The 19,056-nt window shown below is 39.6% G+C and overlaps 1 protein-coding gene and 1 pseudogene across 1 annotated transcript in view; one reads left to right on the forward strand and one right to left on the reverse strand.

Moving 5' to 3' along the window:
- Usp31 (ubiquitin specific peptidase 31) overlaps nt 1-19,056 on the reverse strand; it is a 67,010-nt gene that overhangs the window by 21,846 nt on the left and 26,108 nt on the right. The window contains exons 2-9 of the mRNA XM_038338320.1: nt 18,045-18,182; nt 16,785-16,873; nt 16,596-16,688; nt 15,733-15,868; nt 13,402-13,546; nt 5,365-5,542; nt 2,335-2,446; nt 1,785-1,879 (exon numbers count right to left, since the gene is read on the reverse strand). Coding sequence (XP_038194248.1) covers nt 1,785-1,879; nt 2,335-2,446; nt 5,365-5,542; nt 13,402-13,546; nt 15,733-15,868; nt 16,596-16,688; nt 16,785-16,873; nt 18,045-18,182 — 986 coding nt within the window. The remainder of the gene's footprint in view (nt 1-1,784; nt 1,880-2,334; nt 2,447-5,364; nt 5,543-13,401; nt 13,547-15,732; nt 15,869-16,595; nt 16,689-16,784; nt 16,874-18,044; nt 18,183-19,056) is intronic.
- LOC119806159 lies at nt 7,773-7,880 on the forward strand (annotated as a pseudogene).

The raw sequence follows: 19,056 nt of genomic DNA on the forward strand, positions 1-19,056 counted from the left end.
TAAATTAAAACATTCAATATAGAAATAAGAGTGGAAGAAATTTAGCATCACCCCGTAAGTTTGCTTGTACACTCTCGGGTATTATTTATTATCTTTCCAACTTTTGCCCATTGTCTCATGCACACAGAGACACCATTTTTGAGACACTCATCACTAATGGCTAATATTACTAAACTTTTATCTTTTGTATGCTGTGCAATATTTTTAGATTATTTAGCTACTTTTGGGTCAATCAAATAGTGACATTTCAAACAAGACAATGCTGTTTAAAAAAATGATGGCAGGGAAAGTGAGACACTATCTCATATACCCCATGTCTCAAATTTACCATATAGCCAAGGACAGCCTTCAAATCCTGATCTTCCTGTACTGGAATTATAGGCATGCACTACCATGACTAACTTGTGTTTTTTCTTTTTTTAAAAAAGTATGTGTTGAAAAAAATCATTACAATAAAATAATGCAGCTTTTCATATTTATGTAGCCACATGTGGAGAGTCTATATACATATATCTGCTAATACAATAGATAATATAAAGATAATAGAACATCATGTATAAAATCACGGAAGTAGAAAAGTAGAACAACTAATCCCATCAGAGGAGGAGGAACAATAAATGTTTTCACAGTAAAGGCATTATGGACAGTGTCGTATGTTCAAATAATCGTCAGTACAATGAAGACAAAGGCAGGTTTGGGGTAGCTGGGAGAGGGATAGCAAAAAAGATCCGACCAAAGAGAAGTAGAGACTTCAAACTATGGGATAAAGGCTTTACCTTCTAGATCACAAGTTACCAGGTAAGGACAATGGCCAGGGCATGACCAGAACATTAGCCTGGAACACTTCAATCTTTGTGAATGAGAGTGTAATTTATTTATCATTTACATATTTATTCATCCATGCATGCATACACGTTTGTGAGCATGTGTGCATGCATGTGTATTTTCTTTTTCTTTTTTTAATCTTCCTAACATGAGTTACTTTAATTTTAAGAAAGCTCACAGAATACTTCTGTGCTAGCTAGTTTTATGACAACTTGACACAAGTTAGAGTCATTAGAGAAAAGGAAGCCTCAACCGAGAAAATGCTTCTATAAGACTGGGTTGTGGGCAAGCCTATAGGGTATTTTCTTAAACTAGTGATTGATGTGAGAGGGCCCAGTCCATTGTGGGTAGGGCCACCCTGGGTAGGTGGTACTGGCTTCTTTAAGAAAGTATGCTGAGTAAGCTATGAAGAGCAAACAAGCAAGCAGCACTCCTCCATGGCCTCTGCATCAGCTCCTGCCTCCAGCTTCCTGCCCTGCTTGAGTTCCTGTCCTGACTTTCATCAATACTAAACAGTAATGTGGAAATGTAAGCTTCGCCAGACTTGCTTTTGGTCATGGTGTTTCATCACAGCAGTAGTAACCCTGACTAGGACAGCGTTGTACCTAGTATGCGCCAAAAGTAAAACAAGTACTTAATTTGTTTTTTTTTCTGTTTATTTGTTAGTCTTTAATTATTTGTTTGTTTGTTTTACATCCTGACCACACAGTCCCCCCTCATCTCCTCCCAATCGTTCCCTCTGCCCCCTTATCCACTCCTCTGTTTCTGTTCAGAAAGGGGCAGGCCCCCATGGGTATCAGCAATGCACGGCAAATCAAGTTGCCAAGTACTTAACTTCTAAATGGTCTTAAAGAACTTAAGACGCTTACATGGAAATTATACCAGACACCAGACATTACATCACATGTTACATGAGCACCTGTGAGATTCTTGAAAATGGTTTTGTGTTTGTCTTTTACCTTTCTACTGTCGGGTGGCACAAAGGCTGCTCTTCCTGAGGCAGCAAGTAAGTTATTCCCACAACACTGACTACACGCAAACTGAATGGACACACCTATATCAAATGACAAATGAGAATTAGGCTGGACTTAGGCAAGAGCATGTTTCACAGTGGCATTTCCAAAATACATCAGATACAGCAAACAGCTCACCTTACAAAATACTCCTCCACTTTAAGTAAGTACAAGGCACTCAAATGCAACTTATTTATCAAGTATTTAAGTATCCCACTGCTTTCAGTTAACACTAATTTAATGGTTTTTTATGGATACCTTAGCACAGTAATTTCTAAAGTTTACAGATAGAAGTTCTATACCATCTTGTGCTGACCATATGCCAGCTGTACTAGACAAGCACCATGACAGGATACACAGCAGTTCAAGAGGCCTTCTGCAATACCAACTCCTTTCAGAAACTGGCAGTAAGTCCCAACAAAACCAGTTTCACTGTACTGACTGCTGCTTCTGAATAAAAAGCATGCTCTACTGGGATAGCAAAATGCTTACAAACCTGGATGCTAACAGTAGGCCTCAAGAAATACTTCATCTTCTCCAAGATCTCCTTCTGCAGAAGGTCCCATGCTACTGTCTTCTCTAGGTGCAGGACAAAAGGCAGTCCAAATCTACCACACAAACAACAGGGTCACCTTAAAATACAGCAATCCCTTATTCTTGGTCTTTTTAAATTGGATCACAGTCTAACTGGTTTTAGGACAGTTCTCAAACAACAAAACAAAACAAAAACTAATAATGGTACTATCACAGAAGACAAGGTCAGAAGAACTGCTGAGATCTCTCTGTGGCGCACAGCTAAGCAGTGAGGGGACAGAGACAGTGAACATGACCAACCATGTACATCAAAAAAGTGTCAGGAACATACAAGGCTAGAAGGTCTAAGAAGCAGGAAGCCACATCCTGGTACTGACAAGATAGGCACTATCAAGCGACACCTGAAGTCACTTCCTAACTAGGGCAGAAGTCAGCTGGGCTCTGCCAGGTTCCTATATCATATAAAATCAGAGACAATACTATAGTTCTCGGTCTTAGCTACATCTGAAGTCACCAAAGGAGCATCAAAATCTCTGTTGCTCAAGCCAGCTCCAGAGATTCTAATGAAGTCAGTCTGGAATGTGATCTAGCACTGAGGCTTTTCTGAATATACCTCAGGTAGTTCCAATACGCAGTTGAAGTTGAGGACCACTGTTCTGGCCTCAGCTTCAATTCATGCCCTAGTTGTTCAAGTCTATGTTTTGATCCCTGAATGTCTCCTCTATACACCCAGATGCAGACCACACTCCCTCAGCACAGAATACCCTCCCCACCCTCCTATGTTCTCTGCTGCCCATCTGTATGATACCCTCATTCTCCACAAACCATAGCACTAGCCACTGGGTTATAAACACTGCCTGACTTTTCATCCTCATGCGCTGACTAGGTTTACATCAACTTGATACAAGCTAGATTCTTTTTGGAAGAAGGAATGCCAATTGAGAAAATGCCCCATCATATTGGTCTGTGAAGCATTTTCTTGATTAATGACTGATGTGGGAGGGCCCAGACCATTGTGGTCTTGACCTGGTGGTCCTAGATAAATGCCATAAGAAAGCAGGCTCAGAAAACTATGGTGAACAAGTCAGTAAGCAGCATTCCTTCACAATTTCTGTTGTAAATCCTGTCTCCAGGTTCTTGCCCTGACTTCCCTCATAGATGAAGTGTAACCTTGGAGCTATATGATAAAATAGACCCTTTCCTCACCAAGTTGTTCATGGCCATGGTGTTTTACCACAGCAATAGAAACTGCTATTAAGACACTTTACTAACAGACTGATGGCTAGAAAGAAATGTACTTACCTTAGCAGCCTAAACAACCAATGCACATAATACAGAAGCTGCTGAATGAAGCAGTCACAGCATGATGACAAATCTAACTAAAAGATGAACTCTGTGAAGACTTGGGTGGATGCCAAGTGGTAAAAATTCTAAGAAAATCATTCTTAAAGGCCATCTAGTGACTTATTCACAACAGTAACACTGAAGCTATTTGCCTGAAAGTCTCCATGGATAAAACAGCTTCCTATCATAAGACAATGATTTCACTCTAAGAGCCTGGTACCACAAAGGGGATTTTATAGGTCTCAATTCCATAAAAATACTACAAGCTCCTTTCCATTTATTATCATAAACACGTCATACTCCTAATCTGCATTGGGGCCCCCTCTACATGGGACCTCTCCCCAGATATTCCCACAGCTCACTCCTTCTCCTCAGGACACATTCCTTCCAGTGAGATGCCTCCTGTGCTCTGGTTCTAATGTAGACCCAGAGCCTCTCCTTCACACACACTATTATTCTAGCCTGTGTCAGTATCTTCACCATGGTGACAACTACCTGAGGTTAAATGTGTTTACTAGGTTTTGGTTGGCCTAACTAGGATGTCAGCTTCATGAGAAAAGGGAACCTCTACATTCCCAGGGTTTAGAACAATGCCCAAACACTGTAAGTATCAACATTTTTGTTAATATCATTAATGCGTGTGACATTTTTATGTTTATGTTACCACCCAAGGAACTTATTTCAAAGTGAAATTTTAAAAGGCTCAAATAATGGCTATCCTGACTAGTAAAAACAGACAAACAAAACAAAACAAAACACCCTTTGAGTCCTTCTGAAACATATTCATCTGCTGTTCTCATTCAGGAGACGCTTCTGTGATAAAGCTACTTTGAAGATATTCTATGGTTCCCATAAATTTTTAGAGGGCATCAGAGAAATTTGAGAGATTTTTGACTCCTGTATTTCTGACTTAGAATGCTGAATGAATAATGGTGCCATTTGCCAAAACAGGAAATTTTGGAAAAGAAAGATAATGAGTTCAATTTGGGACATAAGTCTAGGGAACATGTACCATCCAAAGAGATATGTTAAGACTTTTTTTATGTTTTAAGATACAGGTTCAGATTTCTAAGAAAAGCCTAATACACACAGGACATAAGCTCTCAAAATCTAAGCAAGCTTTTTCTTTTCTTTCTTTCCTTCCTTCCTTCCTTCCTTCCTTCCTTTCTTTATTTTCCCCAAGATAGGGTTTCTTTGTGTAGCCCTAGCTGTACTGGAGCTCGCTCGGTAGACCAGGCTGACCTCAAATTCACAGAGATCCGCCTGCCTCTGCCTCCTGAGTGCTGGGATTAAAGGCATGTGCCACCACAGCCCAGCTTAAGTAAGCTTTAAAATAAGTATCTTTCAAATATTAACACACTAATTTTATATCTTTTCCCTTCCCAACACAACAAACCAAACCAACTTATACAAAGATTCCTTCTGAATAACAGAACAGAAAATTAACTGCAGCTAGGCATAATGGCACTTGGGAGCTGCTAGAGTATCAGAAGTTCACGGGTAGCCGGGGACACACGAGTCCCTATCTCAAAACCAAAACAGAACTCCCACTAAAAGTAGATTTTTTTTTCACCCCTCCTTTCAAAAGATTTTAAAGCACGTAGCCTCAAAAAAGTCAGTATTTATTGGGAAATAATCTGGTTCTTACCTTTTCCCTTGCTGCCCAGTACAGGCCCGGTTACACACAAGCAGAACAATCTTGTCGTTTGCCACTCTGGTGGGCAAGTCCACTTTCCCTTGTTTTGCTGCTGTTGATGGTGAGGAAGATAGTCTATGATGATCCAAGCCAAATTTCAAGTGGTTTAAATTGTTATTTAAGTGAATGCCTGAAACAGAATAAAAACAGTTCAACTTATCTCTTCAAGATTCTTTTCATTTATTCATCACAAAAAATAGAAATAATAAGAAACTGTCATTTTATAATTTAAACCACAATCAAAAATAGGGACAAACACTCTACTATGACATTATTCATCTAGCCATCAGGCTAGGTATCAACATTCATCGTTTCATTTGAAGTAGGCTTCCCTACCTTTAAAATTGGAAATTGGAATTTTCCACAAGTCAAAGTCAGAAAGTTCTGAAGCGCAAGTTTATTGGAATAACCCACAAATATAACTCAAAGTTGGGTCCAGTAACCAGTCATCAAATGCATTCCAAAAGCAATGTAGACACATTTAGAATCATCTATAAGGTTTCACTAGCAGTTTCTTGTCCCTGATTATCATAACAAGAGATAAAACTGCATTTACTAATCCAGAACTGTTGTGAGAACATAACTAGAACAGATCAACCCATATTAGCAAGAACACAAATGCCTGACAGACAGCACAAATCTTCAGTGTTCTACAGCAGAGCTTCCTGTTATTCAGGGCCATCCATCCAGCTATTCAATACCTATCACAAAACTCTGCAGCTAATTAATGGCAATATCTGTTAATTCCTTTACTCTTTCAAAAGGATGTCACCTAGTGAAATGTACCCTCATAAGAGGAACAGACCTTTCTGCCAACACTACCAATAATAATAACACTAGAAGAAGAAAATAGAAAAGCTTACAGAAAAGCATTCACAGCACAGTTCTGGCACTATGCTACGTAGCCAGCAACCTAATACTTGCTGTTAAGATGCAGCAGCATTATAATAATTTAAATGACAAGTACATAGCTAATATCAAAATATACTCCAGATAATTAAATATGTAAAAAAAATCACTAGAAATTAAAAATCTGAACTTTAATCAAGCTACTAAAAGAAAGAATACATTTTAGGCATAAACACCATAAAGAAATCCCAAAGGAACAAGAGTAGATATCACTTTATAATCATTTTAAACTGTGATGTGGAAAAATAAAGATAACGGAAATCAAATCTGAAACAACAAATTACCTCATTCCTGGCAAAGGTAAATGTATGAAGTGATCAGGATTTCTAGTGAGATAAAGGGATGCTGTTCAACTGCTGCAAAGATCCGCTCTTCAAATCAAAGCCCTGTGTTTCCTAACAGATGGGCCCTGGGGCCAGTGATTTAACTTCTCTAACTCACAGCTGTCATTCCCAGAGTGAGGAACATTCTCACATGTTATTACTGAGCACTCATAATGTCTTTACATCATAGTCTAACAAATGCTTGCAAGTGGTGCACCCTTCAACAGAGGCATGTTCTAGACAGAGTATGGTATAGATATGAGATTCATTAATGTACAGGAACTCAATATGATAAGATAAACCGAAAGCAATCAAGGAACAGGGACTGAACTGGGGGATGTTCCGGTTAAAAATCACTAGCTGGACTCTTGCTGCGTATTAGAAACTGCTAGGTATACAAAGATAAACCATCACATGGCCAGCACTCCAAAGAATGCCAGTATAGTGAGAGACAGAGGAAACATAGTTTCCATATACGCATGCCTGGTGAGCAGAAGCAGTAACTGGAGCTCTGTAATCCAGAGAATTAGCCCACATGTCCTTTGCAGGCCCATCTACTTCAGGTCTTGGTGCCAGCTAAAAACGCTATAAGAAGCAGTGCAAACCCAAGGAAATAAGGCTGCATTGGAGGAAGCAGTCACTGGGGACACTCCGGCTGTTAATTGTCTGTCTATCTTGTTGGTATCTGACTCTGTACAAATGTATTTCTTATTTAGTTACAAAAGTAGGGACTATTCTTTCAGTTATACCTTTTTTTTCTTTTAAAAGATTAGTTTTGAGATTTCTCTCTTCTACTGTCTTTGTCTTAAATTTGTATTTTTATTTATCATTGAGCACAGAAACAAAAATCCCTGTTGCAATGAGATAGATACAGAAAAATAACAAAAGGGGAATAAAATACGGGAACAGTGATTTACTAGAGGTAATGGTGTAAAAAGAAAAAAATCCACCTGACTGAATGGGAGGAAGGGCATCGAAGGATCAAAGTGAAAATTCATGTCAGAAATAGAAGAACCCAAATAAAGAGTTGTTGCTAACATTTTAAAAAAAGAAAAAGAAACCAGTCTTGCTCTCTGAGTAACTTGGGGAAGGATGTCTTTATAATGTGCTTAAAAATTTTCAAGAGTTATCGCTTCTCGGCCTTTTGGCTAAGATCAAGTGTAGTATCTGTTCTTATCAGTTTAATATCTGATACGTCCTCTATAGAAAACAAGATATTCCAGGACAAAAACAGATTTAAACAATACGCAGCCACAAATCCAGCCTTGCAGAAAGTAATAGAAGGAAAATCACAAACCAAGGAGTCCAACAATGCCCACAATAACTCAGGCATCTAGCAACCCTTCACCAGCACAACTAGAAGAAGGGAAACACACAAACTCTACTACTAAAAATGACTGAAGTTAACAACCACTGGTCATTAATATCACTTAATATCAATGGACTCAATTCACCTATAAAAAGGCACAGGCTAAGAGACTGGATATGAAAACAGAATCCAACATTTTGCTGTTTACAAGAAACACACCTCAACCACAAAGACAGACACCTACTCAGAGTAAAGGGTTGGGAAAAGGTTTATCAAGCAAATGGCCCTAAGAAACAAGCGGGTGTGGCCATACTAATTTCCAACAAAGTTGACTTCAAACTAAAATCAATCAGAAGAGATGGAAAGGGACACTTTATACTCATAACAGGAAAAATCCATCAGAATGAAGTCTCAATCCTGAATATCTATGCCCCTAATATAAAAGCTCCCACTTATGTAAAAGAAACACTTCTAGAACTCAAGGCAGCCATCAAACCACACACACTAATAGTTGGAGACTTCAACACTCCTCTCTCACCAATGGACAGGTCAATCAGACAGAAACCTAACAGAGAATTGAGAGACTTAATGGAGGTAATGAACCAAATGGACTTAACAGACATCTATAGAACATTCCACCCAAATAGGAAAGAATATACCTTCTTCTCTGCGGCTCATGGAACCTTTTCGAAAATTGACCATATACTTGGTAACAAAGCAAACTTCCACAGTTACAAAAAAATATTAGTAACCACCTGTGTCTTATCGGATCACCATGGATTAAAATTAGAATTCAACAACAATGCTACCCCCAGAAAGCCCACAAACTCATGGAAACTGAACAGTCAACTACTGACCCACACCTGGGTCAAGGAAGAAATAAAGAAAGAAATTAAAGTCTTTCTTGAATTTAATGAAAACAAAGACACAACATACTCAAACCTATGGGACACAATGAAAGCAGTGCTAAGAGGAAAGTTCATAGCACTAAGTGCCCACTTAAAGAAAACGGAGAAAGCGCTCATTGGTGACTTAACAGCACACCTGAAAGCTCTGGAAAAAAAAGAAGCAGACTCACCTAGGAGAAGTAGAAGACTAGAAATAATCAAATTGAGGGCAGAAATCAACAAAATAGAAACACAGAAAACAATCCAAAGAATCAATGAAACAAGAAGCTGGTTCTTGGAGAAAATCAACAAGATTGACAAACCCTTAGCCAAACTAATCAAACGGCAAAGGGAGAACACGCAAATTAATAAGATCAGAAATGAAAAGGGGGACATAACCACAGACACAGAGGAAATTCAGAGAATCATTAGATCTTACTACAAAAGCCTGTATGCCACAAAATTGGAAAATGTAAAAGAAATGGACAGTTTTTTAGATAAATACCATATACCAAAGTTAAACCAGGACCAGGTAAATGCTCTAAATCGTCCTGTTAGTCGCAAAGAATTAGAAACTGTTATCAGAAACCTCCCTACCAAAAAGAGCCCAGGACCAGATGGTTTCAATGCGGAATTCTACCAGAACTTCCAAGAAGACCTAATACCTATACTCCTTAAGGTATTTCATAATATAGAAACACAAGAGTCACTGCCAAATTCCTTCTATGAAGCTACAGTTACCCTGATACCTAAACCACACAAAGACTCAACCAAGAAAGAGAATTACAGGCCAATCTCACTCATGAACATTGACGCAAAAATTCTCAATAAAATACTGGCAAACCGAATCCAAGAACACATTAGAAAAATTATCCATTACGATCAAGTAGGCTTCATCCCAGAGATGCAGGGCTGGTTCAACATACGAAAATCTATCAATGTAATCCATCATATAAATAAACTGAAGGAAAAAAACCATATGGTCATCTCATTAGATGCTGAAAAAGCATTTGACAAAATTCAGCACCCTTTTATGATAAAGGTCTTGGAGAGATTAGGGATACAAGGGTCATTCCTAAATATAATAAAAGCTATTTACAGCAAGCCGACAGCTAACATCAAATTAAACGGAGAGAAACTCAAGGCTATCCCACTAAATTCAGGAACACGACAAGGCTGTCCACTCTCTCCTTATCTCTTCAATATAGTGCTTGAAGTTCTAGCAATAGCAATAAGACAACATAAGGGAATCAAGGGGATTCAATTTGGAAAGGAAGAAGTTAAACTTTCATTATTTGCAGATGATATGATAGTATACATAAGCGACCCCAAAAACTCCACCAAAGAACTCCTACAGCTGATAAACTCCTTCAGTAACATGGCAGGTTACAAGATCAACTCCAAAAAATCAGTCGCCCTTTTATACACAAAGGATAAGGAAGCAGAGAGGGAAATCAGAGAAGTATCACCTTTCACAATAGCCACAAATAGCATAAGATATCTGGGAGTATCTCTAACCAAGGAAGTGAAGGATTTATTTGACAAGAACTTTAAGTCTTTGAAGAAAGAAATTGAAGAGGATACCAGAAAATGGAAGGATCTCCCCTGCTCGTGGATTGGGAGGATCAACATAGTAAAAATGGCAATTCTACCAAAAGCAATCTATAGATTCAATGCAATCCCAATCAAGGTCCCATTAAAATTCTTCACAGAGATTGAGAGGACAATAATCAACTTTATATGGAAAAACAAGAAACCCAGGATAGCCAAAAAAATCTTATACAATAAAGGTTCTTCTGGAGGCATTACCATCCCTGACTTCAAACTCTATTACAAAGCTACAGTATTGAAAACAGCTTGGTATTGGCATAAAAACAGAGAAGTTGACCAATGGAATCGTATAGAAGACCCGGATCTTAAACCACAAACCTATGAACACCTGATTTTTGATAAAGGAGCCAAAAGTACACAATGGAAGAAAGAGGGCATCTTCAACAAATGGTGCTGGCATAACTGGATGTCAACCTGTAGAAGAATGAAAGTAGATCCATATCTATCACCATGCACAAAACTCAAGTCCAAATGGATTAAAGACCTCAATATTAATTTGAACACATTGAGCTTGATAGAGGAGAAAGTGGGAAGTACTCTACAACAAATGGGCACAGGGAACCGTTTCCTACGCATAACCCCAGCTGCACAGACTTTAAGGGCAACATTGAATAAATGGGACCTCCTGAAGTTGAGCAGCTTCTGTAAAGCAAAGGACATTGTCACTAAGACACAAAGGCAGCCTACTGACTGGGAAAAGATCTTCACCAACCCTGCAACTGACAAAGGTCTGATCTCTAAAATATATAAGGAACTCAAGAGACTAGACGGTAAAATGCCAATTAACCCAATTAAAAAATGGGGCGCTGAACTGAACAGAGAATTCTCAACAGAAGAAGTTCGAATGGCCAAAAGACACTTAAGGTCATGCTCAACCTCCCTAGCTATCAGGGAAATGCAAATCAAAACAACTTTGAGATATCATCTTACACCTGTCAGATTGGCTAAAATCCAAAACACCAATAATAACCTTTGCTGGAGAGGTTGTGGGGTAAGGGGTACACTCATCCATTGCTGGTGGGAATGCAAACTTGTGCAACCACTTTGGAAAGCAGTGTGGCGGTTTCTCAGGAAATTCGGGATCAACCTACCCCAGGACCCAGCAATTCCACTATTGGGAATCTACCCAAGAGATGCCCAATCATACAACAAAAGCATATGCTAATCTATGTTCATAGCAGCATTATTTGTAATAGCCAGATCCTGGAAACAACCTAGATGCCCTTCAGTGGAAGAATGGATGAAGAAACTGTGGAATATATACATGCTAGAATACTACTCAGCGGTAAAAAACAATGACATCTTGAATTTTGCAGGCAAATGGATGGAAATAGAAAACACTATTCTGAGTGAGGTAACCCAGACCCAAAAAGATGAACATGGGATGTACTCACTCATAATCGGTTTCTAGCCATAATTAAAGAACATCGAGCCTATAAATTTGGGATCCTTGAGAAGATAATAAGAAGGTGAACTCCCAAAAAAAGATATAGTAATCCTCCTGGATATTGGAAGTAGACACGATCGCCAGGCAAAATTGGGAACTTGAGGGTTGGGCAAGACTGGGCCAAGGGAAGATCGGGAGAGAAAAGTGTGAAGGGGAGAACGGGGGGAGCTCGGAGGAATGGGGTGCTTGGGATATAGGAAGGGTGGATATGGGAGCAGGGAAACATATATCTTAATTTAAGGAGCTACCTGAGGGTTGTCAAGAGACTTGACCCTAGAGGGGTTCCCAGGTTTCCAGGGAGACGCCCCCAGTTAGTTCCTTGGGCAGCTGAGGAGAGGGAGCCTGAAAAGGCCAGTTCCTATAGCCATACTGATGAATTTCTTGCATATCACCATAGAACCTCCACCTGACGATAGATGAAGAAAATGACAGAGCCCCACATTGGAGCACCGGACTGAGCTCCCAAGGTCCTGATGAGGAGCAGAAGGAGAGAGAACATGAGAAAGAAAGTCAGGACCGTGAGGGAACCTCCATCTGGCGACAGATGGGGAAGGTGACTGAGCCCCACATTGGAGCACTGGACTGAGCTCCCAAGGTCCTGATGAGGAGCAGAAGGAGCGAGAACATGAGGGAGAAAGTCAGGAACGAGAGGGGTGCGTTCACTCATGGAGACGGTGGGACAGAACTAATGGGAGATCACCAACTCCAGTTGGAATGGGACTGATGGATCATGCGACCAAACCCGTCTCTCTGAATGTGGCCAACAGCGGGGGCTGACTGAGAAGCAAAGGACAATGGCTCTGGGCTCTGATTCTTCTGCATGGACGGGCTCTGTGGGAGCCTTCTCAGCTTGGTCGATCACCTTCCTGGACCTGGGGGGAGTTGGGAGGACCTTGGTCTTAGCATAGAGTGGGGAACCCTGATGGCTCCTTGGCCTTGAGAGGGAGGGAGGGGAGGTATGGGTGGAGGGGAGGGGAGGGAAGGGGGAGAAGGAGGGGAGGGAAGGGGGAGGAGGAGGGGAGGGAGGGGGGAGGAGGAGGGAAGGAGATGGAAATTTTTAAATATAAAAAAAATAAACCATGAGGAAAAAAAAAATTTTTCAAGAGTAAAGAAAGAGAAACAGGACAGAGGTTAAACACTCACATACACAACTAGAGAATTCAAGAAGCTTAAAGCAAATTTGTAGAAAATAGGGAGAAGAGCTGGTGAGGTGGACCTCCAGGTAATGTAAAAGCATGTAAGAAATAATAGGCACGTGAAGGGGCAGATGTTTAATACACAGGAATCACATGTGGGGTTCAAAAGGATCACTACTAGTAATAAAAGAAATAGAGATTGTATTGAAACCAAGAAAAACAAACAAAAGAAAGTAAAAATCTAAAAACACAACAGTATGTACACTTAATCACAATTTTTAAAATTGTATACTATCATACAATACTTCAATGCCCACAATGGTCAAATCTGCAAACTCAAGTGTGTTATAGAGACATGATCATTTACCTCTTTGACTGAGAATTCCTTCAGGTCTAAATATTTCTGGAGTCTCAAAGGCAAAAATGCAATCACTTTCATGAACCGTCTCCAGGTCATCTGTGTCACTGAAGGAACGATGGAACCCATCATAGTACATTTCGGTTAGCACAATCTGAAAGACAGGGAAGATGTGAACAGTTGGGTAACTAGAAATTCAATACAAAATGATCTTCCAATCCTACCCTGACCTTCATAAGACCATCAGGTTGGTAATGCTTAGTGGGGGTTACTGGATGTCTTCTAAGACCACATTATTTGCTGGCAATGAGAGACTCAGAAGTTTAATAGCCTCTACGACTGTGTAGCAATACATTCTGAATCCAGAACTCCATGGCATTAATCCAGAGGTCCTCCAAGTTTGGAGACAGATTACACTCATTCCTCTGTTTCACAGGAGGAAAAAGGAAACAGAGACCTACCTAAGGTTTTGCATTTTTTCAGTCTCATGGAGAAGACAGACTACATCTGAATCTAAGACATTCTTTCATATCATTAAATTCTCCTCTTAAATCAAATGATCATGGCTATCTATATTGAAACACATAAGATCAATTCGAATGCCCAATGATAGCAACTAGTTAAATGCAACCCTGCTGACTAAGAAATCTACTAGCAAGGATGACCTGCATATATCGCATATATCTTCATCATGAAGCCAAAGAACAGCTAAGAGTGATGTGTAATAACTATTTTAGAAAAGATTATAGAATAATCCCAGAAAAAAATCTAAAAAATACTATATAACACAGCACTAAAGCTAGTGACCTTCTTAGCACTGATACTTAAGATACTTTTAATTTCTAAGTTATATTTTAACAAAGAAATAGAAAAACAAAAGACAGGGACGAAAACAATGGCTACATTTAAAGCTTATGCTGCATGTTCAGCAGTACTGTCCAATGCAAAAGTACTAGACTGGGCAGAGCAAGAGAAGGTTCGAGGTCTAGCCTGCCATCAACAAGCTCTGTGTTCTTGAACAGGGCCTTCTTCAACAGAATGAAGAGGCACCACTGGGCACCAACTGCCAGTGCCCCTCCCCATCACCACCTCAAGAATCCCAGCATTCAACAGATCTGAGGTGAAAAGGCTGGAGGCCTGTTTTACAAATGACCCAGAAAAAAAAAAAAAAAGAAAGAAATAAGCTCTTTGCACATTTCCTTCTAAGGAATGTTACGCTCATGCCGTTTTCTCTTGGTGAGCATAGAAGTATAATCCACCGCTCCAGAAAGCTGAGGGCTAAAGCAAACTCGTAATTATATCGCCAATTTATACCACATGTGGAAAGAGTGAGACAGCACTGAGGCTCTACAGACACAGCGACATCTGCCTTAGATACCAAGACCTCTCTTCTTTCTGCCCTCCCCTCCCTGGAGAGGAAAAAGGATCAAGCAGCAATTTAAAGTAAAGAAAATGCCAACATTTCATCACTGTGCCAGTACTCAGCCTAATAAAATAGAAGAGAAATGCTACATTAAGGCAACACTGCTTTAAGTGAGTTTGCCCAAATGGGGCCAAATGAGGCTAAAGAACAAAATACCTTTATTATTATCCAAGTGATTATATAGATGCTTGCAAAAGCTATCCAGGAAAAGCTATTTCACCAGTAAGTCATCCTTCCTTATAAATCCTAAAGAATGTTTCCCCATAATGTTTTTCCAATATAAACTGTGTGTAAAATATGTTAAGTCCCCAACAAGCCAAAATAATTTTTTTTCAATTTAAACATAACTACTTATAAAAGATGTGTTCACCTTCCCCATTCCCCAAAACGGGAAACCCAACTTTTCCCTATCTAAACAAAAGACTTTGTAAGGAAACAAAACAGAGTGGCAGGTATAACTAACTCAGATATAGAGCACTTCCTAGCAGTAGTAAGGCCCTGGGTTCAAACCCCAGTGCCACAACAGGGGCTGGAAAGCAGCACAATGAACACACACTATATACAGAACATCATACTAGCAGGATGCCCATTCTCACCACCATGACAGAGGAGGATTCCTAAGGCTCTCTGTCAAATCCCACAGTACTGTGAAAGGTTAAGTAATTACACTTTACAAAGAAAGCCACAAGGTCTTGCACAAAATAGTTTTCCTTTCATATATACGATTAATTGAAGCAGGCGAAGGTTTTCTATACCCTGTATTCTTTGAGTCTGGATTTCCCCCCATCCAGCCATTCTCCCCACAATATTAAAGTTCTAACATATTTGGCAGAAAATTGAAAGTGGAAAAAAAATCCAAATAAGCAGAAACCAACAGTATAGTGTCTCATGTATAGTTGGTCTTAGCAGATTATTACCTGATCAGTGGGGATCTTTGTCTCCATAGACACAGCTTCCCGAAGTCTGGCAACAGTCCCAGACAGAGGCACAGCCACACCAATCCGCATGCAGTGGGAACATTTCCCTTGATACACTACAGTGACATAGAGAGGCCTGTACAGATCAAAGTCAGATCTTTTCATTAGTCACTTATTTTAGCTAAAATACAGAAAAAGTGAAACAAACCTAACCTGAAATCAACACAAAAACTAAAATTAGTCCTGAGACAGCTCAGGTGCCTAGCATGCACAGCCCTGCATCCCTCCAGTATGACGTAAACCAGAAAGAGGGACATATGCCCGCCACTGAGGCACTTAGATAGAACCTAAAGACAAGACAGTGGGAGTTCAAGGCCATTCTCAGCTACACAAGTTTGAGGCCAGTCTGTGATACATGAGCCTCTATCTAAAAACAAAAGAAACTGAGCTAATGCCCCCTTTATTTAGAAGCCAAATGGGAAAAGTTATTAGACCTAACTAGAAACAAGTCAAAAGACATTTGAAAAAGCAATCTTCATAAAAATATTTTTCAAGAAATATATGCATAATTGGTTCTGTCTTTTTCTTCAAAACAGTCTAATTTCTGTAAACTCTGAAAGTCTGAAATAAGTACAAGAAGGGTCTCCAGAGAATCTAGGACTAGTGGGGGGGAAAATGGGCTTGCCTGTATCATGTACCTGCTCAGCATGTACAGTCAGACAGGCACTTAGTTTCAAGAATGTTACAAGGCTTGCGTTCATGACCATTAAGCCTATTACTTAAATACATAAAAGGCCTTCACAGGAGGCTACAGAGACAAGCCCTAGCACAGCAAACTGTTAATTTTATACATACGTTCTTACCTTGTGTGGGGTAGTGGAATTGGCAAAGAAATGCACAGGAAAGGGTCAAACGTGTTGCTCTGTTTCTGACAATGAGGACATGTCAAAGAAGATCTTTGAAAACAAAAATATGTAACACTCACATAAGGCCACACAGAACTACATCAAGCAGACAAAACAAGAGGTAACAAACATATCATTTGCTCCTACCTGTACTGGGCTTGAAAAAGTTCTTGTACAAAAGTGCTACACACAGGAAAAGATGGTCCCTCAGGCATCATATCAGTCTCTGATGGTGGCTTAAAAAAAAAAAGTACAATTCACAGGTCTAAAGTACCACTTCTTGATTGAAGTTGGGCCTAAAAATTTCACAAATACTCAACTTCCTTTATAAGCTGTATATGGACCCCAGATGCTTCTGTACACAGCACACAGCCTGCAGGTCACATGGACTCATTCCCTCACACAGACAACTGCATTTCTCTAGCCTGCTGAAAGACTGGCCAGCTCTCCTCCATAAAAAGTTCCAATCTTGGGCTAGAGAGATAGCTCAGAGGTTAAGAGCACTGACTGCTCTTGCAGAAGACCTGGGTTCAGTTCCCACATGGCAGCTCACAACCGTCTGTAACTCCAAGATCTGACACCCTCACGCAGTCATACATACAGGTAAAACACAAATGTTCATAAAGTAAAAATAAATTGCTTTAAAAAAAAAAAGTTCCAATCTTTATCTTGATGCTTAATCACAGTCTGCTTCATGTTTTATTTAACCTTTCCATGTCCCTAGCTACGAAGCATCTGCTACCACATTTAGAGAACATTATACAGGATGTTAGGGCAAGTAAAACAGTGTCTGGCCTTTAGGATGTCTCAATATGGTGACAGAGTCAACCATGTAGACACAGTTATGAAAGTACAGTGTTCAGGAACAAAAGGACCTTAAGTCAGAATAATCCACTAACTTTCTAAAACTAGAAATTTTGAAATACAGAACAGACTTGTCACACACTTCAAAAGCTCCACAGAAGTATTCTTCCTACTCTATGAACCACTTTACCTATAATATTAAGGCTGTAGATGGAAAAGCTATATATGTGAACTGCAATGTTTTTCAGTAAAACCCTTCCAGACTCAGTTCCTACGCTCAAATCCAAGTCTAACAGTAGAGGTATTCATACATTTCCTTTTCGACTGTGTACTTGTTCTATTGATCTATACAGTATATGTCTTACTAGAATAGAAAGCATCTGGTCCCCTTCATCAGACTGTGAAAACCTCAGGTACAGTTGTCTTTTACCTTATACTGGCAGCACAATAAGCAGGTAAAATATCCATGAAATGCCCACTTAGTTTTACACTCACCCACAGCTAGTCACTCTACTTAATGTAACAAGCCCTTAACAGAGGTTTGCGAGAAGACTCCCCTCTCCTTAGTCCTTTTCCCACTCTTACTAGTGTACATGCACTCACCTTCAGAGGAGGCTGGCCACTCTGCTTTACAGCATGATTGAGGTCTTCATGAACTCGATCCAAAAGCCATAGCAGAAACTCCTGGGCATCATGCTGGGAATTTCCTCGATACTGCAGAGCATTCTTTGATACAATACTCTATACAAGGAAATAAATCAGCACAAGCAGTTGTGAGTTCCTAGCTCTGAAGACAAACTATCATAAAGAGGGATACAAAATCTCAAGGGTGTCTCAAAAAGACCAGAGAAAAACAAACAAAACCAGAGAAATATCCTGATGCATGAAATTCAGTCAACAGCAAGGTACTAATGTTAACTTCTTACTTATGACATTGACCTGGCATGCTAATGACAAGGAAACTAGTGTAGACTTGAAAGGACTCATGCTACTTCTGTTGTTGTTTCTATAATTCTAAAATTATCCCAAGAATTAAGTTTAGGAATATATTTTTTATTAATAGGGCAAGTGTATAAACGCGTGTCATGGGAGTAGAACACAAGACAGTGAAAGAGTTGATGGACAGCGATGACATCTCTGGAGATGCCACTTAAGCCTTGAGGGGCAGAGGCAGGGATCAAAGTGGAGGCAGCAACATGTTTAAACACACACACAAAAAAATGATAAGGAAGTATGATGCCTTAAAAAAAAGACCAAGAAATTCAATAGACCTGAAAGAGCAAGTCTGCAAGACAGAGCAAGAGGAATGAGTAAAGACAAGACTAGCTCAGGAAGGATTTTAAAAGCAAACCTAAGATGGCAGAGGAAACCAGGAAATGGTTCTAAAGTGAACTGGCTAGGACCATGTGCTAAGAAAAGAAGCTGGATACAACTATTCCAAAGTAAAAGGAAGTATAATGACCCGTTATTAGATTGTTAGAAAAGAATTCGTGCAAAACATTTTATATATAAATGAAACAAATAAGCACTCTAACTTTGGCTATGAGTATTTCATTTACACAGTGGCAAAGCAGTTATGAAACAAAATGAGAGAAGAAACAACAAAGGTCTACAG

Source organism: Arvicola amphibius, chromosome 1 (assembly GCF_903992535.2).
Source record: "Arvicola amphibius chromosome 1, mArvAmp1.2, whole genome shotgun sequence".
In the NCBI taxonomy this organism is placed as follows: Eukaryota; Metazoa; Chordata; class Mammalia; order Rodentia; family Cricetidae; genus Arvicola; species Arvicola amphibius.